This window comes from Rhinoderma darwinii, chromosome 4, assembly GCF_050947455.1.
Source record: "Rhinoderma darwinii isolate aRhiDar2 chromosome 4, aRhiDar2.hap1, whole genome shotgun sequence".
In the NCBI taxonomy this organism is placed as follows: domain Eukaryota; kingdom Metazoa; phylum Chordata; class Amphibia; order Anura; family Rhinodermatidae; genus Rhinoderma; species Rhinoderma darwinii.
The window spans coordinates 373691403-373717706 of NC_134690.1; the positions used below are offsets into that span (position 1 = coordinate 373691403).

A 26304-nucleotide genomic window follows, 5' to 3' on the forward strand; every position below is an offset into this window, starting at 1 on the left:
AGCAATAGCTACTCTATTGCTTCCGGCAAAACGACGGGTCCGGTGCACAACAGACACAAACGGAAACCATGGGCACCGGCTCCGTCACCATTGAAATCAATGGTGATGGAAACGGAAACCTCATATAGTCACAAACTCCTATGGCGAGCCACACAGCCGGGGGGTTCGAGCCACATGTAGCTCCCGGGACCACTGATGTAGATAAGAAGTAAATAGGGATGAGCTGCAATACCAGATACATCCCATGAACCCAGACACCCCCTTAAAATTTTCAGTTGCTGCTGATGACCGGTTTTCATTGACACCAACAATAAAAATAACCCATCCTTTTGGTTTTTTGAACGGAGAAAAAGTCCTGTACTCTGCACTTTCATCTCCGTCAAAAAAACTGATGCCTAACATAACGGATGCGAACAGACGCTAACGGATACAATTAAAATTCCCATTAATTTGAATGGGATTATTAACGGATCCGTTTATATCGGAATTCAGCCTTAGTTCTAATAAGATGTATATCAAGTCATTTTTTGTTCTGTGTTCTTCCCTGAACGGTTTTTGCCTGCGCAGTGTCATTTTATGTACACACAATAGGACTTGTGTTTTTAGAGGAATATTTCTCACTGCATTTTCTGACCTTTTTTTTTTTTTTTTTACTGTGTCCAGCTCTGCTCTTATCTAACAATTCTTTCCAAATTCTCATTCTAACTGTGCATATAAGGCTCAGTTCACATCCGTGTCAGAGCCTCCATCGCTTGAAAAAATAGTGCCGCATTCTAAGCTATTTTTTCGGTAAAGTGACAGAAACCATGACGGAAATCCGACAGACGCCATTCAAGTCGATAGGGTCTGTTGGGTGTCTTTGGTGTCAGTCATAGGACTGATTCATCACAGCATTGAGTTGCGTTTTTTTGCTCCTATCACGGAACAAAAAAAATGTGCAGATGGGAAAAGAGCCTAAGGGTCTTTTTACTCTCGCCACTATTGGCCGTAAAAAGGAGCGCCGATCAATCAGACGGCACTGGTTTGATCCTTTGACAAGGAGCTATTATCGGTTATGTATGTGGATGAGCGCTCATTACTTCAATCGCTCACCCCCATGCATTTCCATCACGTCAGCAGCGCGTCTCCCTGTTTACACAGGAATATGCGCTGCCAACAGCTATAATATTGTGTGCTTCATAAACGATGCAATCAGCCGATGGAACGAGCGTTTGCCAAATAATTGGCCCTTGCTGAACACATTTTCGTTGCTTTCACATTTTTGAGAGACCATACAGACCTTGTGAATCTCTGTGTACGCAGTTTTATTTGTTAATTTGTAATCATTGTATTCTTAACCACTTCCGGACCGCCCATTGACTATAAACGTCCGGGCGGTTCTAGGATGTCCTTCAGAGATAGCCTGTTGTCAGATGCTCCGTGGTGTCAAACAGCTGACATCACGGAGCTCTGCCCAGAGACCAATCAGTAAGGGCATGTGATCTGGTCACTGATTGGTCAGCGTCATACACGTAAACACGCCCAGTTAAAAACAATACACGCCCAGTTGGACATAACGAGAAAAAAAACGCCCAGTTGTCCATTTCAAACCTCATTTGCATATATATATATATATAAAATAGCTCATAACTTGGCCAAAAATGAACGTTTTTAAAAAAAAAACGTTACTGTTCTCTACATTGCAGCGCCAATCACATGCAATAGGAGATAGGGATTTGAGAATCTGGTGACAGCCTCTTTAAATAGGCACATGGCTAAAACCTGAAAATGGGCTTGGTCAGGAAGGGGGGGGGGGGGTAAAGCCTCTGGTCAGGAAGTGGTTAATATTATCTGAATTGTGTCTGGAATTGTTGACATTTGTGCTTACATTGTATGTATATTCACTCTGTGTTTATCAGGCAATTTGCATTACAGGACAAGGATATATTTCCTTGTACACTCTGCAATCTATGTAACCCTTGGAGCAGGATGTTGGCCTGGTTTATATTGTAGGTAAAGTCTATTTGTGTATAAGTATTATGTGAGGTCATGGCTTAAATTGCAGCTGATTCCATTACCTGCAAATGTAGAATTTAGCACATTTCTAATATATCTTTATTAACTTTCTTTTTTTTTTTTTTTTTAAATACATTTTTCATAAAAACAAATAAATTGCCAACAACAAGTACCGTAATACAACTATAACATTCTGGTCATATTTGCAGGCACAGGTCAACAGTGATAGCCATCTGCAGAGAAAGAAATTCCAGCATGTCGATAACCTTTCTAGACCGATACAAATAGATTAGGATCATAAAAAAACAACTGGTTCTATTAAGGCCCTTTTACACTGGCCAATTATCGGGCAAACGAGCCTTCACAGAACACTCGTAGCCTATAATTGCCCTGTGTAAACAGGGCAACGATCAGCCAATGAACGAGCAAATGCATCGTTTTTAAATAACTAATCTTACCGTTGTCAGCAGCACATCTCACTGTGTAAACAGAGAGTTGCACTGCCGACATGATAGAAATGTATGAGGACGAGTGATCAGAGTTAGGGCCTGTTCACATCAGCGTTCGCTTTCCGTTCCGTTGGAGGTTTCTGTCGGGTGAACCCCGCAACAGAAAGTGAATGTGAAACCACGGCTTCCGTTTCAGTCACCATTGATATCAATGGTGACAGAAACATCGCTAATGGTTTCCATTCGTCACCATTCCAGCAGGTTTACGGTTTTCTGACAGAATCAATAGCGCAGTCGACTCCGCTATTGATTCCTTCGTTAAAACGGAAACCTGCCGGAATGGTGGTGAACGGAAACCATTAGCGATGTTTCTGTCACCATTGATATCAATGGTGACTGAAACGGAAGCCGTGGTTTCACTTTCACTTTCTGTTTCGGGGTTCCTCCGACGGAACCCCGGAACGGAAAGCGAACGCTGATGTGAACAGGCCCTAACAGGTGCTTGTTCCTATACTAGATCCCTGTGACAGGAGCAAACAAGCACCGATCAACTAGCTGTCTCATTGTTCGGTGCTCTTTTAGGAGATATTACCTTTTTTTTTTTTTTTTTTTTTTTTTAACGTAGTGGCAATTTTTGCGAAAAATACCTCTTTCCTGTATTTTCTGAAATGTTCAGAATTTATATATCCCTATCAATCATACATAACGGCCGCACTCTGCTCACAAGTCCTATTAAACTATAATGAATACTACATGGTAAAACACACAATAATTGAAAGGACGTGGCATACAAGAAATGTGGTGTCATCGAGCATATAAACATACCAAAGGTCGCACAGAATGCAAGATAATTGTATTACAGTATGCAGATGAAATATCAATACAGGCAGAATACCCATGATAAAGTAAGTATTGCTCCAGGTTATGGAAAGTAATCAAGATAAAGTGCTTGGTGCAATCAATAGTATAAAGGCCCTATCACACCGGCCAAGACATCGTTGATCGGCGCTCGTTTGCTCCTGTCACACGGAGCTATGGATAGGGATGAGTGGTCGTTACTCCGATCGCTCGTACCCATATGTTATTATCATGTCGGCAGCGCGTCTCCCTGTTTACACACCAAGATGTGCTGCCGACAATGATAATATTTTACTTTTTTAAAACGATACGATCAGCAGATGATCGAGCGTTTGCTCGTTCATCTGCTGATCGCTGCCCTGTTTACACAGAGCAATTATCGGCAACGAGCGTTCTATAAACGCTTGTCTGCCCGATAGCCGCCCAGTGTAAAACCCCCTTAACTCGTGCATAGACCTGAATGTAAAGTGCACAGCACAATCGTTAGAATAGCCAAGGCATACAGCTGAGCAAAGAGGGGTCTAAGGCCTGTAGATTTCGTCCTTAATTACGGACTGTAACTACAGACCCATTCATGTCTGTGGCCGATGGACACCTTCCTGTATGTATATATTTGTATTTTACGGACCGTGCGCCCATGTTTTATAATGCGAGCACGGCCTGTAAATGCGGACAATGGACCGCGGCCGTCAAGTGCATGGGGCCTCCGCACCTATCACATGTATCGCTGGACACAATCAAAGTTATACATGCCTAATAAGTAGAGTAAGGCCTCTTTCACACGACAGTGAAAAACGGCCATGTGATGGCCGTCCTTTTAACGGCTTTCACATGGCCGTTTTCAGAACAATGATGTTCTATGGGTGCATTCACACGGCCGTTTTTTTAACGGCCCGTGAATAATGGCCGTCAAAAAATAGGACATGTCCTATTTTTGGCCGTTTTAACGGCCTGACGGCCCCTATAGAAGTCAATGGATCCGTTTTTAACGGCTGTCAATACATGTAACAACCGTTAAAAACGGATCTGTTACATGGGGATTGGCAAGGGAACTATTAGTTCCCTTGCTGGCTATCGTTGGCATACTCACGTTTGCGGCGCTTCTTCACGTGTGGTCACTCGTCTGTGGTCACTCGGGTTTGAAGGCGCCTCGATGACGTCACCGCCCCGTCGCGCTGCCTTGCCAGATCCCGTGCAGACGAGTGACCACAAGTGAAGAAGAGGAGAGACGGCGCTGCTCTCGTGAGTATGTTGCATGATCTATAGGCAGGCTGGTGTGGCATCTACAGGCAGGCTGGTGTGGCATCTACAGGCAGGCTGGTGTGGCATCTACAGGGAGGCTGGTGTGGCATCTACAAGGAGGCTGGTGTGGCATCTACAAGGAGGCTGGTGTGGCACGATCTACAGGGAGGCTGGTGTGGCACGATCTACAGGGAGGCGTGTGGCATCATATACAGGGAGGTGCGTGGCATCATATACAGGGAGGCGTGTGGCATCATATACAGGGAGGCGTGTGGCATCATATACAGGGAGGCGTGTGGCATCATCTACAGGGGAGGCAGTAAATAGTGTCTAGGTGAACATGTGACCTTCCTTTGGTTGTTTTCAGGGGGTTGGGACAAAAGAAGCCTGACCAATGAAATTCATCAGTTTTTTTAACGGCCATGAAAAACTGATGCAAAATGGATGTCAAACGGCCATTAAAAACGGACACATGGACTTGAAATGGATGAAAATTTAGAGACAAACTGATGCAAAATGGCCATGAAAAACTGACAGTTGATCAGTTTTAAATGGACATTTTTTTTCACTGTCGTGTGAATAAGGCCTTAGATAAGCCATACAGACCAAGATGGCTACCTACTGCCCAATGAGCATTTCACCGTTGCTTTTTCCTATGCCCCAGAATAAGCAATGGCGAAATGCCGCATTTCAAGCATTTTTATTTTTCCGAAGCTGTATAAGGGGATTGTTTTTTCAGAACGACTTGTAGTTTTCGGTTGTACCATTTTTGAGTACATATGACTCTTTGAATCCTTATTATTCTTGTTGTTCGTTATGGCGTTTACCTTGCAGGAAAAAACAAACCTAGTAATTTTATATTACGAGTTTTTACCAATGCGGCAATACCAACTATGTATATATTTTTTTCATTGAAGGGCAAAAAATATATAGCCACTGCACCCAGAGAAAAAAAACACGAGTTGCACTGAGGGCTATTCTCTAGTTGTCTACAATAATCAAACATTGTGTAAGGGGGTGAGATTATTATTTTTTTTTCTAGGTGCTGCGGTTAGCATTTGAGGGACAAAATGACTGGGTCGTGGAGTAAAAACAAAACAAAAACTATGACCCCCCCCCCCCCCATGTGTTAGAATAAGAGAGCAAGTAAGGGTGATACACTGACCAAAGTCCATGTTAGGCTTCGTTCACATCTGCGCTAGGGTCCCGCTCCGTCGGAACAGGACCCTGACTGACACAAACGGAAACCAAAGGTTGATTTCAATGGTGACGGATCCGGTGCCAATGGTTTCCGTTTGTCTCCGTTGTGCAAGTGTTCTGCCATTTTAACGGAATCAATAGCGTAGTCGACTATGCTATTGATTCCGTCAAAATAAGGGAACGCTTGCACAACGGAGACAAACGGAAACCATTGGCAACGGATCCGTCACCAAATCAACCTTTGGTTTCCATTTGTGTCAGTCAGGGTCCCATTCCGACGGAACATCGGAACGGGACCCTGGCGCGTATGTGAACGAAGCCTTACCCATTCTCCTGGATAACAGATCCCTCTCCTCTCCCTTCAGGCTGTCAGCGCACCCCTCACTGCCCCCCTTCTCTTCCTTCACACAGGCTAAAGGAAGAGCTGCAAATACAGTATATGTAGTTCCCACTTCAGCCAGCTCTAGCTCCGTCTAGTACAGGGTTAGAGCCGCGATCTTGGTCTTGCTCTAAAGCCAAGATTAGCTTGAACTAGAGCCTTTAGGGTATGTGCACACGATGAGAGGCTTTTACGTGTGAAAAGACAGACTGTTTTCAGGAGAGAACCGCTGCATCGTTTCAGACGTAAAAGCTCCTCCTCGCATTATGCGAGGCGTCTGCGACGCTCGTAAATCTTGAGCTGCTCTTCATTGACTTCAATGAAGAACGGCTCAAATTACGTTGCAAAGAAGTGCCCTGCATATAATGTATATGTGTCCTGCACTTCTTTGCCGAGGCAGTCAATTTACGTGTCGTCGTTTGACAGCTGTCAAACGACGACGCGTAAATGACAGGTTGTCTGCAGAGTACGTCGGCAAACCCATTCAAATGAATCGGCAGATGTTTGCCGACGTATTGTAGCCGTATTTTCAGGCGTAAAACGAGGCATAATACGCCTCGTTTACGCCTGAAAATAGGTTGTGTGAACCCATCCTTAGAGTAGAAGCTGCTGCTGCGGTTTCACTGCCCGAGCTGTACTCGGGCATAACTGCAAGGACCTTTTCCTGCACCCCTAGCACAGCTTGAGATAAACTGTGAGGAGGTTAATTTAGTACATGAGCATTGCCAGTAATCCATGGTTTTTCAGCTTAATTTTTTTTGGGGGTTTGTATTTTTCCCTGTTTGAGTTCTGAGAAGTATGTCCAGCAAAACAAGTAAAAAAATAATTAAATGAATAACCGTTGCTTTTTTTCCAGCATTGTATGCATTGTGCGTGCGCTATCTGTTTGTTTACATCTGTCAAATGTGTGTTCTGTCTGTCCCATATCTATTCAATGTCTGTCCCATGTCTATCCCTTAAAAAGCCTGTCCCTACTTACCATTTAGTAAGTGGGGAAATAATCTTTAGCATATGTGCTGTAGACCTGGCACATGAATTATTTAGCTCCTGGTGTACTGTTACATGCTGTCTTGTCATTACATTAGGCTGCAGGAAATATACCGGTAAATGCGTTCTTACCACGATCCATTATAGAGAACATGGGATGTGATGTGTTTTATGGTTTGAAGGCTTTGATGATATGCATAGCATTGAAGTTGTAAATTCACAAAATTTTTTTCTTGGTATGTAGAAATCTCTGTAAACCAATATAGCCTTAAATAGTAATATGTAATAGTATGAGAAAATAAATTGCACCCTGTACAAATCTGTCTTTGTTTTTGCACAGCTTCAATAGATGTATGCAATGGCGTCGAGCCCCAGCTCTTCATCAGTGCCTCACTCAAACGTCAGCAAACCTTTGTACAGAAAAGGACTGGATCCTTCACAACAATTAGGACTTGTACGCTCACTTCCAGATGTCTGCCCCAAAGAGCCTACAGGTAAGTTTCCTGAGTCAGGATTGATCCCTCTCAGTAAAGAGGTAGCCTATAAATGTATTTATATTGTTCCTGCCACAACCTCCTTTTGCTTGTATATTTTCATGCAGAAGCAGGATGACTTCAGCAGCTGTTTTCTTATTTGCCCTGTTCCTGAGTTGGAGGGACCTAAAAATCATCTAACGTGACCCTTAAAATATAATGAAGGGAGGCTGAAAGAATACAAACTTTGCATAGTTGTGTAATTTTAATTGAAGGATGTGCATGTAATAACAGGATTTTAAGCACCGACCTCCAATACTTAAAGAGGCTCTGTCACCACATTATAAAATCCCTATCTCCTATTGAATGTGATCGGCGCTGCAATGTAGAGAACAGTAACGTTTTTTGTTTTTTTAAAAACGATCATTTTTGCCCAAGTTATGAGCAATTTTAGATTTATGCAAATGAGCTTTTCAATGGCCAACTGGGCGTGTTTTCTCGTTTTACCAACTGGGCGTGTATTGTGTTTTTACCAACTGGGCGTGTTTACTCGTTTTACCAAGTGGGCGTTGTGAATAGAAGTGTATGATGCTGACAAATCAGCGTCATACACTTCTCATCGTTCCCACCCAGCTTCTGTCACTGCACAGATACACAGCGTGACGTCACCCACAGGTCCTTCAACCTTGGCGTCGGACGAGAGAAGACACATCGGCTCCAGGCATCCGAGAGGGCAATATGCTCGTCTCTAGGGAGAGGGTACAGTTGAATCTGCAGCAGCATCACCGTGTGCAGGTAAGCATAGTAAACTCCCTAGAGACGAGCACATTACCCTCTCGGACGGCTGGAGCCCATGTATCTTCTCTCGTCCGACGCCAATGTTGAAGGACCTGTGGGTGACGTCACGCTGTGTGTCTGCAGTGAAAGAAGCTCGGTGGGAACGATGAGAAGTGGATGATGCTGATTTGTCAGCGTCATACACTTCTATTCGCAACGCCCAGTTGGTAAAAACACAATACACGCCCAGTTGGTAAAACGAGAAAACACGCCCAGTTGTCCATTTGAAAAGGTCATTTGCATAAATCTAAAATTGCTCATAACTTGGGCAAAAATGATCGTTTTTAAAAAAACAAACAACTTTGCTGTTATCTACATTGCAGCGCCAATCACATTCAATAGGAGATAGGGATTTCAGAATCTGGTGACAGAGCCTCTTTAAGGCCCTTTCACACAGGCCTTTGCTCGGTTGAACGCTTGTTCCCGATCATTACCCTGTGTAAACAGGGCAGCAATCAGCCGATGTATGAGCAAACAGTAGTTCGTCGGCTGATCGCATCATTTATGTGGCCAGAAAAATGGTCGCTTGTCAACAGCACATTTCCATGTGGAAACGTGATGAGCTTCCCACACTTCTCCCCGCTAAAGCTCTTCCTCAAACTCTGTGGGCCCATTCACACGAGCGTGAATATCCAATGGGGCCGTTCACACATTCGTGAGTTTTCACGCAGCGAGAGTCTGCTGTGTGAAACTTACTGCATGTCCTATATATTGGTGTGATTTCACGCACCGCACGCGGATGCACGTACATGATTTGCGCATCAATTCGATTGAAAAAAAAAAATATGTGCTTAGCGAGTGCATGAAAAATACATGAGTCTCGCAAAGCACTCTGACCAGATTCACGCTAGTTTTTCTCGCGTGTGAATCTGATACGCTCGTGTGAATGTAGCCTAAGGCTACATGCACATGTTGGATGGACATATATAAAATCCGCACTGCAAGTCAATTTACGGGCGGAAAAGTTCCACAACGTGTAAAAGAGATTACTTGGACTGTATTTTACTGTATTACGGATTTGCTGCAGGAAATCAATGCAGAAAATCCGCACATAATGCACATCATGTGTATGTGGTCTAAGGGTGGATTTACATGGCTAGATTTCCTGGTCGGCAACTATCGCCAATTGATGGCATAGCACGTCTACCTGCGCTCATTTAGCTCCATTTACACGGGGCAATGGTCAAAATGGTTGTTCTTCTTCAAACATTTTGCCTCTTGCCAGCAGCACATCCCCTGTTTACACTGAGAGATGTGCTGCCAACAAGCGACCATTTTTCTGGCTGCATAAAAGATTCGATCAGCCGAAGTTGAGTGTTTGCCCGTTCATCAGCCGTTCGCTGCCCTATTAACACAGGGTAATGATATGCAACAACTGTTCGTACGAGCTAGTTCCCCCAATCATTGGCCCTTATAAAAAGGCCCTAAATGGTGTATTCCCATGTGTAGGTTTTGATCAGGTTTCATTTTAGGTTTTTTTATGTCGTTTTTTTTATGCCAAAACCAAGTGGAAAGTATAAGGCCTTATTCAGACCGCTGTATTCGGTCCGTGAGATACGGACTGTATGCCGGCTATATTTCCCTGGACTGAACACAGTTCAGGGAGTCGGGTTCATAGCATTGTAGTTATTTATGATGCTAGGAGTCACTGCCTCCCCGTGGGATTACAGTCTCGTACTGAAAACATGATTACAATACAGAACAGTATTCCTGCAGGGAGGCAGGGACATCATACATAATTATAATACTAGGAGCCCGGCTCCCTGAACTGTGTTCCCTCCGGGAAATATGGCCGACATACGGTGCTCACAGACCGAACACGGCCACCCGAATAAAGCCTTAGGCTTGGTTCACACGACCTATTTTCAGGCATAAACGTGGTGTATTATGCCTCGTTTTACGTCTGAAAATAGGGCTACAATACGTCGGCAAACATCTGCCCATTCATTTGAATGGGTTTGCCGACGTACTGTGCCGACGACCTGTAATTTACGCGTCGTCGTTTGACAGCTGTCAAACGACATGTAAAAATACAGCCTCGTCAAAAGAAGTGCAGGACACTTCTATACATTATATGCAGGACACTTATATACATTATATGCAGGACACTTATATACATTATATGCAGGACACTTATATACATTATATGTAGGACACTTATATACATTATATGCAGGACACTTATATACATTATATGCAGGACACTTATATACATTATATGCAGGACACTTATATACATTATATGCAGGACACTTATATACATTATATGCAGGACACTTATATACATTATATGCAGGACACTTATATACATTATATGCAGGACACTTATATACATTATATGTAGGACACTTATATACATTATATGCGGGACACTTATATACATTATATGTAGGACACTTATATACATTATATGCGGGACACTTATATACATTATATGCAGGACACTTATATACATTATATGCAGGACACTTATATACATTATATGCAGGACACTTATATACATTATATGCAGGACACTTATATACATTATATGCAGGACACTTATATACATTATATGCAGGACACTTATATACATTATATGCAGGACACTTATATACATTATATGCAGGACACTTATATACATTATATGCAGGACACTTATATACATTATATGCAGGACACTTATATACATTATATGCGGGACACTTATATACATTATATACGGGACACTTATATACATTATATGCGGGACACTTCTATACATTATATGCAGGACACTTATATACATTATATGGAGGACACTTATATACATTATATGCGGGACACTTCTATACATTATACGCGGGACACTTCTATACATTATATGCGGGACACTTCTATACATTATATGCAGGACACTTCTATACATTATATGTAGGACACTTATATACATTATATGCAGGACACTTATATACATTATATGGAGGACACTTATATACATTATATGCGGGACACTTATATACATTATATGCGGGACACTTATATACATTATATGCGGGACACTTATATACATTATATGCAGGACACTTATATACATTATATACAGGACACTTATATACATTATATGCGGGACACTTCTATACATTATATGCGGGACACTTCTATACATTATATGCGGGACACTTATATACATTATATGCGGGACACTTATATACATTATATGCGGGACACTTATATACATTATATGCGGGACACTTATATACATTATATGCGGGACACTTATATACATTATATGCGGGACACTTATATACATTATATGCGGGACACTTATATACATTATATGCGGGACACTTATATACATTATATGCGGGACACTTCTATACATTATATGCGGGACACTTCTTTCAGACGTAATTTGAGCCGTACTTCATTGAACTCAATGAAGCACAGCTCAAAATTTACGGCTGTCAGAGAAGCCTCGCAAAATGCGAGGAAGAGCATTTACGTCTGAAACGAGGCAGCTGTTTTCTCCTGAAAACAGTCTGTCTTTTCAGACGTAAAAGCCTCTCTCTCACCGTGTGCACACACCCTTAAGGACAGAGCTTTTCCTCTTATTTGAATCAACTCTTGCCTGTCTTATATTTACTATTTACTGAACATTGGCAGAAACCCTGCACACAGAATGGGGAACTACAGACTGCTGGAAGATGCCACTTTGCCCTTATAAGATAATTTACAAAGTTTCATGTATTCCCATTTACTATTGATTTATGGCGAAAAAAACTATGAAGATAAAGGAACTTTTTTTTTTTAAAGTTGATTGCAATAGTAAGGAAAATGCTTTATCATCTGATAATTTTTCAATTGTCATGGTATTTACTTAAGGTGATAAATAATTTAGAATTGATCAAGTACTCTACATAGCATATAACTTAGTTTCTCATTAATCTGTTTACATAGGTGACTCTAACAGTTTGTGTGATGAGCCATCTGTGGTTGCCGATCAGCACAAATGGACTATTTATCATTCCAAAGTGAACCTCCCAGCAGCATTAAATGACCCACGGCTTGCAAAACGGGAGTCTGACTTCTTTACGAAGACATGGGGTCAGGATTTTGTGGAAATGGACGTCTTACCCTCACCCTACCTCCAATCTATCAATAAGGAACACTTTTCGTCTTATATCCAGCAAACCAACCTAGTAAGATAAATGATTTCTTCTTAAGGTTTTCATAAGCTGGCCATACACTACCGATGTCAGACGGCCATTTTTCTGAGCGACTTGTTCACGGTTGGTCTGTGTAGGTTGTCAGGCTGGGCAACATTGTCAACAAATTAGCAATTAATCTCTGCTGTGAACTAGGTGGGTTTTCTATTAACAGGGTGCACGTGTGTCGTTTTGGAACAGACGATTTCCAAGTATTGCCAGTGATTGGACCTAAAAAGACTGGAAAAATGTAACACGGCAGATATCTGACTTCAGTCGGTGCCTGTCGCGCTTATTTATGTCATAAAGTGCCGACATTCAGCAGAAAATGGTCTTTTCGGTCATTTAAATGTCTAGTGTATGACCAGTTTAAGTTGAAATAAATGTATCAACAGGTGAGAACTTTTTTGCTCTTCTCACTTTGAGCTTGGCGGTATCAGGTAATTACTAAGGCCTCATGCACACGACCGTAACCGTGTGCACGGCCGTGATTTTCGGGTTGGCCGGCTGCGGACTGTCAGCCGCAGGCCGCCCGCAAATCGCGGGACATGCACATGGCCGCGGCCATTGTTTTCAATGAGCCCGGACCGCAGAACCGGGCCGTAATAAGACATGCCCGTTCTTTCTGCGGTCCGGGCTCCCGGGCCGTGCAAGGACCGCAAAAACTACGGTCGTGTGCACGGCCCCATAGAAAAGAATGGGGCCGCAATTCTCCCGTGGATTTTCGGGGGAATTGCGGCCGCCAAAACACGTTCGTGTGCATGGGGCCTAAAATAGTCTGTAGCTGCTAGTGTGTGCTGCAAGTGGATCTTCAGTAGAGTGTAATTCTCATATTTCCAAAACAAAGTTTATAATTCTACTGTATTCATATTATTATTGATAAGAAATCTTGTGCATTTTGTCCAGTTTTGCAATTGTGTCATGTTGGTGAATGGCCGCCATTTCTTGACTCATTTAAAGGAGCCCGAACTGTCTGTGTTACAATGGCTAATGGGTTGGAGATCTCATTGTGAGGAAAAAAGAATATCACCATAAGATAATTTTGGTTCTTGGGTTGGTTAATGCTTCTGTTTCCTGTTCATTTTATTTCTTCAGAGAGAAAAAAATCATGAAAGGGGGAAGTCGATATGTCCGCCAAAAGATGACTATAATAGGACCGTATTTTCCCACGGTATGTCTTCACTAAGAAACTTGGCGTAATTATGACCATTTGTCTCTATATTGTACCCGATGCATTTCTGCCATTGAATTGGTATAGGATTTTACATGTGATATTTGTCAGTAGACTGCAGATCCAGATACACAGACCATCTATGGCTATCACACGTTGCGTATTTCTTGCCAAAATTCTGCCCCGTACGACGACCTTGTCATCCACCTGTTATCGATCACATTTAAGTTCATGAACTTAGATTTGAGCTATATTAGCTGGATCCGTTTTTTATATATATATATATATATATATATATCTCTCAATTCAAAAGTTGTTCAAAATAAAAGAAAACTTTGATTTATTTAAAAAAAAATAAAAATACAATTCCCTTCAAAGGTTAACATAGCCTCTCAAGAGAATGAGGAAAAGATTTATCAAAACAAGTAGAAGAGAATACTGGTGTAGTTGCCTATGGCAACCAATCAAATTCCAGCTCTAATTTTTTAGAGAGCCTTTGGAAAATGAATGCAGTTAGCTGATTGGTTGCTGTGGACAACTGCTCCATTTTTTTCCCCCTTACATTTGATGCGCTGCTGACAACCATAATGTTTTTCACTTTTAAAACCATACGATCAGCAGATGAACAATCGTTTGCTCGTTCATCTGCTGATCGCTGCCCTGTTTACACAGCGCAATTATCTTGTACGAGCGCTCTGTGAACGAGCGTTTGCCTGATAATTGGCCTGTGTAAAAGGGCATTAAGTTTGGTACTATATTTAAAAAAAAAAAAATACATAATAATCTTTTATTATCTGATAATTAAGAAATCCTGATAATCCATTTAGTTTCCTACTCAGAATTGAATCTCTTGAGACCAGGCGCAGATGACTGAACTAATTATTTAACAAAAAAATTGCTACAATCATAATTTTGTTATCAGTTTATATTGCTCCGTCATATAACATCTGGTCTATGCTGTAAATTGGTGCAGCGGCAAAGTGTGAGCTTGGCTGTATATAGCCATTACACGAGAATTGATAAATCGAACTGGCCTCTTGTGTTTGTCACTAACAATCTCTAATCTTTGTGCTTGTTGATTTATATATTGACTTGCTGCTTCCTCTCACATTGGGAATTTTCCTTATATATTCTTAGTTAATAAATCAAGGACGGATCTGGATCAAGTACCTAAGGTAAGTCAAGTGATCTATTTGAGTGAGAATTAGATTATAGATGCGTGCATTTCTACATTTCGTGTTACGGTTTATCCTTGTAGACACTTCGTCTGGTTTTCTTTTTCTTTCCTCCTTTTCTACCATTCAATAATGTCTGTTATATACCAGTAACGTTTCATGTGTCCCAAAGTTACATTCACAAGACTTCAACTTTTTGTTTTGTAAATTATATTTCCACCTTGCGATACTAATTCAGGATTATGGAAAACTTGTTTGATTAAGAAATAAAAGGAGCACTGGTCTTAGCTCTTCATTTCACTGTTGCTGGACTTCCTGGGAGACACCTTAAAGGAACAGTGTCACCAATTTTTTTTTTTTATATCAGTTTTATGTTAGGGTTTTATTAAAAACGTTTATATTTATTTGTGTGTTTGTGAGTTACTTTTTTCTATTTTTACACTTTTTCTTCCCTATGGGGGGCTGCCATTTTTTTTCCATTTCTGTAAGTGTCGATTAACGACACATACAGACATGGAATACGGCAGCTCCAGTCCCATAGGGACTGCGAACGGGGCCCGTTCCATCCACTATGGTGTACGCCGTGTGTGTGGGAACGGCGCATGCGCCGCTCCCACACAGTCCAATTTGAAATGTGCGCCGTCCGGCGCCATTTTCCTGTGGACCGGAAGTCGCGGCCGGACAGTAAGATTACTACTTCCGGTCGCGGCTTCCGGACTTGTGCACATGGATCATCGGCAGCAGACGGACCGGAGGGAGCGGCGGCGACATGAGCAGATAAGTGATTTCTATGTATGTTCGTGTTTCAGTGTGTGTTTACTACTGTTTGTAAACCTTCTACACTGTGTTTTAGCTCAAAAAATGGCGACACACAGTGTAGGAGGTTTGACCGTTCAATCCCCTAGTTTCTCCCGGCACTAGCCAGGATAAAGGAGGGGGGGTTCTGAGAGCTCACTAGAGCGAGTGAGTTGTCTCAAATTTTGCAGCATAAAGCAATGTGGTTGCTTTACCACATGCAATGCTGCAATTTTGGGAATTGCTCCATCTAGTGACCAGTGCTGGGAAATATTATAAATTGAATCCATTTTATAATATTTCCTGACTCGTGAAAAAAATAAAAAAAATTAGAACAATGTTTAATCACCTATACACTAACTGTTTAACTAAAAAAAAACATGTTTTGCTGGCAACACATTCCCTTTAAAGAGAGTCCATCCATCCCTCTGTCCCTTCTTTCATTGATTGACAGCGGTCAGGCAGTGTAATAGTCGAGTTCACGCCTGATCCCGCAGCCCAGACGTAATCGTAATTGTGACGTAATCGGCGCATGCGCAGTACTGCCGATTAGACCGGTGAAACGTCAAGCGTGTACTGCGCATATGCCGATTTATGAAGCAGAGCCGCACGCGCATTTAGGAAACTACGGGGTCAGGCGTGAGCTCTTCTATTACACTGCCTGGCCTCTGTTGATCAATGAAGGGAGGGATTGACTGGGGAAAGAAGACCGAGCCTTTTGGAGCAACAGTGACACCCTCGTTTCTCCAAAATGCTCATTTGCATATATTGACTAAAGTGATTCTCTGCAATGGAGGCACCCGTGTGGAAAAGGAAACTAATGTTACATTCATGTGAGCCTGTTCTATATTACTCTGTTGCTAGTTTGGTAGGTACGTTTTTGGTGACAGACTCCCTTCAAAGGGCTTGTCTTCCACTTAGTACCCCCCTCTATTTGCAAAAGCCAAGAGCTGCTGGAATGAGGAGCTCCACCCGATCATCCTGATCTCTGCGATGGAGCGCCCTCCTCCTGTGATGGCAGTAAATGAGATAACATCCAGTGCCCCACAAGTAATGCAGGGTTATGTTACTGGTTCATGGGTGATGTGAGGAAGAAGATCCTTATGACTAGTTACATGAGAAATATAGGTTATAGTAAATCTAGTTCTTGTTCTCATTACTTTCCAGATCTTCATGAAACCAGAATTTGCGTTGGATGATTCCTTAACATTTAATGCGGTTTTACCATGGTCCCATTTCAGTAGCGCAGGTGGTAATGGAAGCAGAGACTCCGCATCGGCCAAGCTGCTTCAAGAAAAGGTAAATCTATACGTATAGTGGTTGTGTTTTCTATTTCATAGTTCAGCAGGAGGATTTTTTTTTTTACGTTCCAGCTTAAGACTAAGTTTACATGTGAAGGTTTTATCACATTTTTTATCCAGTTTTCGTAACAGGAAAGCAGCATTGTAAATTGAAATCAATGTGTTTTTGCAAACTGCATATCAGTCAGCTGTTCAGAACCAAGGATTTTTGGGGCTGCACTATGGTTTTTAAAGGCTATGGACACATATGGGGGTCATTTTTATTTTATTTTTATTGAAATGCATTTATTTTGTGATAAAAATCACTTTTGTAGTTGACTTTTATTTAAAATATATAAATCACTTTCACTCCTGCAGCTTCTATGTATCACAGTACATCGAAGCTGCAGAAAGCCATTCTGAGTTGAATTAGTCAATGAGCTGTACTGACCGCTCGGCTGACAGTGGCTCTTGTGTGCTCCTGGATCCACTTTGAAAATCACTCATGAGCACACTGGAGCCGCTGACAACTGTGCCGTCAGTACAGCTCACTGAACGCTTCGGCCCAGGACGGCTTTCTGCTGCTTCTATGTACTGTAATACATAGAAGCTGCAGGAGTAAAACAGTGACAAAAAAAGGAAAAAATGCAAAGCAGCAATTTATCAATTATCACGTGGCTTCTATACGATTTCTAAAAACAAAATTCCATTCATGGAACTTCAAGGGAAACCCGCATTTTATTTCTTGAGGAGTGGAAATGAAAAAGAAGTCAACTAAAATTCTGTCTATATTTTATTTATATGCAAGCATTAGGTTTTTTACATTTTTATGCCTCCCACCCTAATTTTTTTTTTAAATTATTTATATACATATATAGTTAGAAAAAAAAATCACTATATCAGGGCCAAATCACACCACTCACTATACAGTGATGAAATATTAGCTCCATACTTTTACTGCCTAAAATACACTATACAAAGACCAATGTTCCCACCATAGATACTAGTTCTACAGGCGCTCTGCAGACTCTGTTTGGAGTCATTCGCTTTTTGCTTTTCCAGCACCCTCCAAACCTACTCAAACTCCCCATCCTGCTACCCCCAAAGCCCCTCTACATTTACAGTAGATAACTAATCAATCCATCAAATATTAAAAGTGCATATATCATAGTTTATAGATTGTGACAAAACCGTAATAGCAGTGTTGTACATGTCATTTTATAATTACATGCTAAACATACATAAAAACATTAAAGGGCAGGTTTCCTGAGGCCTCATGAATACGACCATAGTTTACATCCGTAATTACGGATCCGGTAATTACGGAAGAAATTGCGGACCATTCATTTCTATAGGCCACAGACACCTTTCTGTAAATTTACGGATGTGTGTCTTCCACAATTGCGGGCGGCTACGGATGTGCATTCGTACCTGCGGACAGTAAAAACTCTTATGGTCGTCTGTCTTCGTAAAAAAACTCGCAGTAGTAAGATGTGGCTAATATATTAAAAGGCACACGCCACTTAATAAATTTGCCACATCTTCTGCTGTCCGTGCGCCAGAGAGGGAAATCTACGCCAGCTACAAGCGCAAATTTTGATGCATTTGCGACTTCTCTATGCCAAAAAACTGGCAAGCGCTATCGCCAGCAGACCCATAGAAAGTGAATGGAGCGGTGGCCGAGCATGCGTAGTCCCGCTCCATTCACATAGAGCACTCCGAGATCGGTGGGGGTCCCAGCGGTTGGACCCCCACTGATCAGACCTTTATCCTCTATCCTGTGGATAGGGGATAAATTATCATAATGAGAAAACTCCTTTAATCGATCTGATCTGAAGTACTCCGCTCCGATATATAGTGATCCAGAAGCACTAAATGAACGCAGAGTCCTACAGTAAGTGTGATATAACTTAATTTGCCATCTTACGTGAGGGCAATGCCACAGGGGTCTACACACAACAATCATAGTTTACCCATATACATATAGAACTCATCCAGTAGATTTAATAACCTCTATATGAATAGTGGTGTATCCTCATAGTCTAAGCAGCTGAAGCTACATCATGTGTATATAACACACAGTGTAACACATTTACCGCAAACCAGACATTGGATAGGGGAAGGGGCACAAGGCACATTAATGCAGTGTTGACCACTCAACTGTACTTTAACTGACCCCACTACCAGGTGTAAGTGTATACGGGAGTATCAAAAACTATCAAATCAATAAGGTTTATAAAATACACCCATCGGCAAATGATCCAAACCTCACCAATATATACGTGAACATTTTATTGCAAAGGGAAAAATCTAGATTCATACGAAAGACAATGCATATTTATAGCAAAGAGGGGATTCATGAGAAAAATATTAGAATATCAGTATTAATTGCATAATATATTAATGTATGTCGTTCTATACGTCTCAATCATAAATCAGTACCACATGTAGGAGAAGGCAAATCTCCCAAACCTAATACCTCTCCGTTTAAAATTGACACAAAGTCTATATGGCCTATGTGTATTTAAACTATGGATCTATTCAAGTTCTCCCTTAAGAAAAGCCACTCTTTTACCACCCCGTTTAATGGAGGTATATGGTGTATTTTCCAAAAACGAAGTTGCTGTCCCATGTGTTTTACCTCGGTAAAGTGTTTGGATACAGGCAAATCAAGATGTCTATTACATGTCGTGAACCTGTGGTTATTAAGGCGAGTTTTGCCATCTAACATGGTCTCGCCCACATAGGTTAAGTAAGTAACTTCAGCAAATGCCTGATTTTATAATTCACACCAGTAATGGATGGGTGAATGTCTCCCCTTAGTACATTAGCGTGCAATTTATTCAGTTTAAACCGGGATAACATCCCAATTTACACCTGTGTAATCTCCTTTATGTAGTTACTCGTATCCATCACAACTACAGCATCCCCCAATTGAGGTGGCCTTCAAGTTAGAAGATCACGGAAAACTCCAACATGTAAACTGTTATTGTAAACCTTTCACCAGTCAGACCACTTTCTAGCAAGGCACAAGAAAAAGAAGTCCAAAACGATCATGTATCCAAAAAACACCAACTTTTCCTACGATCAAGCAAGGGCACCTTAAAGGCATGGTGTCGCCCCAAAAACATGTTTTTTTTTTTAAATTTAAACATTTAGTGTGTGGGTGATTAAACATTGTTCAAATTTTTTTTATTTTTTTCGCGAGTCAGGAAATATTATAAATTTTTTCAAATTTTTCAAAATTTATAATACTACCCATTTTTGGTCACTAGATGGAGCTGTTTGGAGCTAGTTCCCAAAATTGCAGCATTGCAACATTGGGTTAAAAGCTATCGCTCTAGTGAGCGCTCAGCATCCCCCCCTCCTTTATCCTGGCTAGTGCCGGGATAAACGAGGGGTTTGAAAGGTTTAACCTGCTACACTGTGTGTCGCCATTTTTTGAGGTAACTCACAGTGTAGTAGGTTTACATGCAGTAGTAAACACACACAAACACTAACATACATTGAAATCGCTTACCTGCTCCTGCCGCCGCGGCCCGTCCGCTCCCTTTGCTGCCGCTGTCCCATGTGCACTTGTCCGGAAGCCGCGACCGGAAGTAGTAATATCACTGTCCGGCCGCGACTTCCGGTCCACAGGAAAATGGCGCCGGACGGCGCCAATTTCGAATAGGACTGTGTGGGAGCGGCGCATGCGCAGTTCCCACACAGACGCCGTACACGGCAGTCAATGGGACGGGAGCCGTTCGCAGTCCCTATGGGACTGTGGCTGCCGTGTTCCATGTCTGTGTGTGTCGTTAATCGACACACACAGAAATGGAACAAAAAATGGCAGCCCCCATAGGGAAAAAAAAGTGTGAAAAAAAGAAACAGTAAAACACAAACACACAAATGAAAATAAACGTTTATATTAAGGCACTAACATCTTTAACATATAAATAAAATATTTGTGATGACACTGTTCCTTTAAAGAGGCTCTGTCACCAGATTATAAGTGCCCTATCTCCTACATAATCTGCGCTGTAATGTAGATAACAGTGGTTTTTATTCTGAAAAACGATTTTTGAGCAAGTTATGAGCAATTTTAGATTAATGCTAATTTAGTTTCTTAATGCCCAACTGGGCGGTTTTTAACTTTTGACCAAGTGGGCGTTGTAAAGAGAAGTGTATGACGCTGACCAATCCGTGACCAATCAGCATTCAGCAATCAGCATCATACACTTCTCTCCATTCATGTCCATTTGTACTTGCGAGATCTTGCTGTGCTGTCACTTACTCACACATTAACTTTACTGAAGTGTCTTGAGAGTGAATAGACATCACCTCCAGCCGGGACGCTATGTCTATTCACACTCCTGACACTTTGGTAACGTTTTTGTGGGACTTAGGGTAGGTTCACACTGAGTTTTTTTGCAGGCAGAAAATCTGCCTCAACATTCAGTTTGGAATATTGAGGCAGATTTTGCTCTGCCTGCACGCAGTTTTTCACTTCGTTTTTCACCCGTGGCCAAAAAACACAGCGAAATACGCTTTCTCTGCCTCACTTTGATGTCAATGGGAGGTCAGATACGTAAACGCCCGAAGATAGGGCATGTCGCTTGTTTCCCGCGAAACGGTTTTTCCACTCACGGAAAAAAAAACTCCTCCATCTCCAATTGAAATCAATGGGAGTAATTTTCGGGCGTTTAAAAAAATAAATTAAAAAAACTCAGTGTGAACATACCCTTACTCACTCGCAGGATCATGCTGTGCTGTCATTCACAGAGTGATGTTGCGAGATTGTCCTCTGACTAAGTCCCACACAAACTTTACCGAAGTGTCGGGAGTGTGAATAGACATCGCTTCCTGGCTGGAGGTGATGTCTATTCACTCTCAAGACACTTCAGTAAAGTTAATATGGGTGTATGTGACAGCTATGCTGAGTACAAATGGACATGAATGGTGAGAAGTGTATGGCGCTTAAAGGAGGAATTATATCGGCAATACCTAATATATCTAGGAATCCCTGTGCTAAAAAACGGCCTGCAGTTTTGCAACTGTGTTTATGGCATGATGTCATGTTGTTGTGGAATGAGTGGATATTTCTGTATTTGTTAGATTTAAGCAGTCCGCTTTTTTATAGTTGTTTAATAGTCACCATGTGCACTTTTTTTTCTCTTTTATTCAAGCTGAGCCACTATTTGGACATTATTGAGGTGAACATTGCACATCAGATTTCCTTACGCTCTGAAGCCTTTTTCCACGCTATGACCTCCCAGCACGAGTTGCAGGACTACCTCAGGAAGACTTCCCAGGCTGTAAAGATGCTGCGGGACAAGATTTCTCAGATAGACAGAGTAATGTGCGAGGGATCTCTACGAATCCTGCGGCGAGCCCTGACGAGAAATAACTGTATTAAAGTGTACAATAAACTGAAATTAATGGCTACGGTGCACCAGACTCAGCCTACAGTTCAGCTGCTGCTTTCAACCTCGGAGTATGTGGGGGCCCTGGACTTGATAGCAACAACGCAAGAAGTTCTGCAGCAAGAACTTCAGGGCATTCACAGTTTTCGGTAAGTGTTTTATAATATTACTATATTCTCTGTTTTACCAAGATGCTTCATTTTTTATGTTCTGACACAAAACTAAGAAATATGAACTGAGAATATTAGGACTTTTATAGGGGTCATTACCTCCACAAGGGGCCAATCTTAAACAGGCACAGAGTATTTTCACTAGCATTTGCATGTGAGAAACCGAGAAATAAAGCACTATAGCTGTATCAAATATATTAGGAAAGCACTAATAAAAACCTAATTCATTTATGCTGCTGGTTTCTAGGCAGAATTAAATACGTTCACTGGCACAACAATTTTCATACTTTTGATTTGAAAGAAATCATATTATTCTTCCCATATCCATTTTCTGAAAGTAGACACCTGGCACATTGTAAAAACACCACCCTGCACTTTACACTCATGGACACCTTCAAGCAATTTTGCATCAAAGTGCAATGCTGTGTAAAAAAATGCATACAAAGTTTGTGGCTAATAGTCTGACCCCAGCAGAGCTTTCGATATACAAACTCACCTAATAAAAGATTGTGATGTGCACAGTACATACTTCCCACTTATGCCCGTCTACATGTCCGCTGCAATAACTAAACGCCGAGATCTCATACAAAAATTGCAAACAAGTGCTTGATGAAGGTCATAACTTGACCGAAACGTCTAAAAAGAATTAAGAATTTCACTCCAATCTTGTGTGCCGAGTACTTATTTTGCTAAACATTTTGGATTGGGTCCCTACTCGTGCACCCACTACTGCCTAGTGCTGTCCGAACCCCTGGGAACTATACATGTATAATTTTTCAGATAATAATCAGGACTGAAGAGACAAAAAAGCTCCAAAATTCACATGCCCGTAAATATCTGAATTACGGAGTCAACTAATGGTCAGATTAGGTGCAGGGGGTGAATAGATGTACTGCTCATAATCTCACACTTGAAGTAAACTTTCACTCCTTTTGGTAAGGTGACCATACACATTTGATGTATGTCGGCCGAACCGGCTAACCATATGATGTGTATGGCGGTGTCCCGAGTAAAACCTTTTTTATCCTGCTCCCCATCTTAAAATGAGCGTGGCGCTCTGAGTATTGCACATAGAGCATAGAGTCTGGTATCATTTGAAAGATTCTGGACTTAAAGAGGCTCTGTCACCAGATTATAAGTGCGCCGTCTCCTACATAATCTGATCGGCGCTGTAATGTAGATAACAGCAGTGGTTTTTATTTTGAAAAACGATAATTTTTGAGCAAGTTATGAGCTAGTATAGATTTATGCTAATGAGTTTCTCAATGGACAACTGGGCGTGTTTTTACTTTTTACCAACTGGGTGTTGTACAGAGGAGTGTATGACGCTGACCAATCAGTGACCAATCCGCATCATGCACTTTTCATTGTTCCAGCCCAGCATGATCCACAGCACAGTGTGATTGTGCAGTGAAAGAAGCTGGGCTGGAACAATGAGAAGCGTGCGTGTGTGGTGGGTCACATGACTGATTCCATGTCTAGTAATATTCAGCAAGGCTCCATGCACACGACCATAGAATTCGTCCGTAATTTATGGACCCATTCATTTCTATTTACCACGGACATCTTCCCATTTGTTTACTGGAAGGTGTCCGGGCGGTAGAAAGTCTCTGCAAAAGATAGGTCGTGTCCTATCTTTTGCTTTTTACGTTTTATGGGCGCATGTGCCAAAAATGCGGGTGGCTGTCCGTGGCCGTGTGCATGGGGCCTTAGCCTGTGGATACATTACACACGACTTATCTGTGGGATATACCATTCTGCTGTGACAGCCCTCATGCACTATAAGAAAGGTATATGAGCAAAATTTCTAATAGATGTGTATTAGAAAACTGTATGATTTTTCTATTCTACAAATAAGTAAAAAAAAGAATAAAAACTCGACAACCCCTTTGAAGGCTTTGCAAACCTTTACTGTTATATTTTTATTTTTCTGCATATGTATGTATTTTGGGCTAAAAATCTTATTAGTAATATATCTTTATTAAAAATTTTGCACAGAACCCGCATCTTAGAACCCGCATCTTAGAACCCGCATCTTAGAACCCGCATCTTAGAACCCGCATCTTAGAACCCGCATCTTAGAACCCGCATCTTAGAACCCGCATCTTAGAACCCGCATCTTAGAACCCGCATCTTAGAACCCGCATCTTAGAACCCGCATCTTAGAACCCGCATCTTAGAACCCGCATCTTAGAACCCGCATCTTAGAACCCGCATCTTGGCACTAAGCCGAATCCGTCAGTCCAGCTGATTGACCGCTTGTCTCCGAGCGGATAGTGTGTGCATCTGAAACACAGGATCATCATTCCAATGATCAAATCTAGGTCGATGAATTTAGATTTGATCATTAGTAGGGTAATCCAGTTTTTCCACGGTTTTACAAAAATGGCAACAAATCGGTGAGCCTTTGCCGCACAGAGAACCCAGTTTTATAATTTGGGAAACCAAAAGGGAAAGTGTCGTTGAATAATTGCAAAAGTTGAATTGATAACCGGCAGCTGTTGCAATAGTGATGTGTGCAGAGGTCCGTCATCGTGTGGTCAGTGGAAGAGCCGCCTTCTTAAGTATAATCCTTCCATGTTTCAGCTATTTACACTGGATGGTCTGCTGTAGTCTCCTTATACACAACCACCTCTCCATTGTTATCGACACCGTGACTATCACCCGCTATGTGTACAGCGTAATTACATAGTCTCTTTATTCTCGCTCACTGAAGATGGATCCGTATCTGCTATTCCTGAACAAATAAAATCACTTCTGGTTAAGAGTCGCTCTTCTGTGATTTGCACTTCTTAAAAATCAAGTTGAGGTGTGAATTAATATTTAGACTTTCTAGTATATAATTTATGTGAAAGCTTCCCAGTTGTTCTCATATCACTTTGTATCTGGTGTCTGTCATTTCAGTACATTAACGTGTATATTGATAGAATTAAGCAAAAGTGGTTCTATGTCTCAAGGTATACAATAAGAACAGTACATTTTGTTTATTATAAATGTTTTACCTTTTCGTTACATGCTATTATCACCTATGCTGTCTGCTATATATTCACTCCTAGTCGGCCGTTCACGTCACTTTTAGGTCCTATATTTAGCATAAATGTCTGTAAAGCTCTATATGGTTCCGATAGCCCGATGGAAGCTAAAAGAGTGTTATTTGGCCTTCATCAAATTGGTATACGTCTGTATACCTTATTATATATTTTTCGAAATTTATTTTTAAGAATGAAATAGCGAAGACCACACTATTTCAACTCGTTAGATCCCGAAAAAAAGCGTATACTGCATGGTATACAGTTTCTAACATGGGAGTCTATGTGTATTGTATGGCTTATGTCACAGGTATATGTCATGGGCTTTTCATGACCTATATGTTAAATGGGTACCACATTAGTCTATGGGTGACAGATTAGTTCAACGTAATGCCTCAAAGTAGCATCTGTCACCCATGGACGGTGGTATCCGTGATATGTTTAACATATACGTCGGTAACTTTTCCGTGATCTGAACTAGACCTAAAAGGGATTTACCTACCAAAGCCTTTTATGCTGTATCGACTAGCTAAGCTTTAAAAGTCTGAACAGCGGAAGTTCGACTCCTTGGACCATCAACGACTACAAGAATGGGTGTTCCCAATCACTTGGCTCATTTTAGAGACACTATGAGGTGCTGCTGGTGAGCAGCCACTGATCTGCCAACCGCAACAGAGTGGGACAGAGCAGAAA

At 41.5% G+C, this 26304-nt stretch overlaps 1 protein-coding gene across 1 annotated transcript in view; it reads left to right on the forward strand.

The window, feature by feature from the left end:
• VPS54 (VPS54 subunit of GARP complex) overlaps positions 1 to 26304 on the forward strand; it is an 83146-nt gene that overhangs the window by 8888 nt on the left and 47954 nt on the right. Inside the window, exons 2-7 of the mRNA XM_075863138.1 lie at positions 7451 to 7604; positions 12339 to 12580; positions 13682 to 13757; positions 14895 to 14932; positions 16895 to 17026; positions 22176 to 22561. Coding sequence (XP_075719253.1) covers positions 7460 to 7604; positions 12339 to 12580; positions 13682 to 13757; positions 14895 to 14932; positions 16895 to 17026; positions 22176 to 22561 — 1019 coding nt within the window. The 5' untranslated portion in view covers positions 7451 to 7459. The remainder of the gene's footprint in view (positions 1 to 7450; positions 7605 to 12338; positions 12581 to 13681; positions 13758 to 14894; positions 14933 to 16894; positions 17027 to 22175; positions 22562 to 26304) is intronic.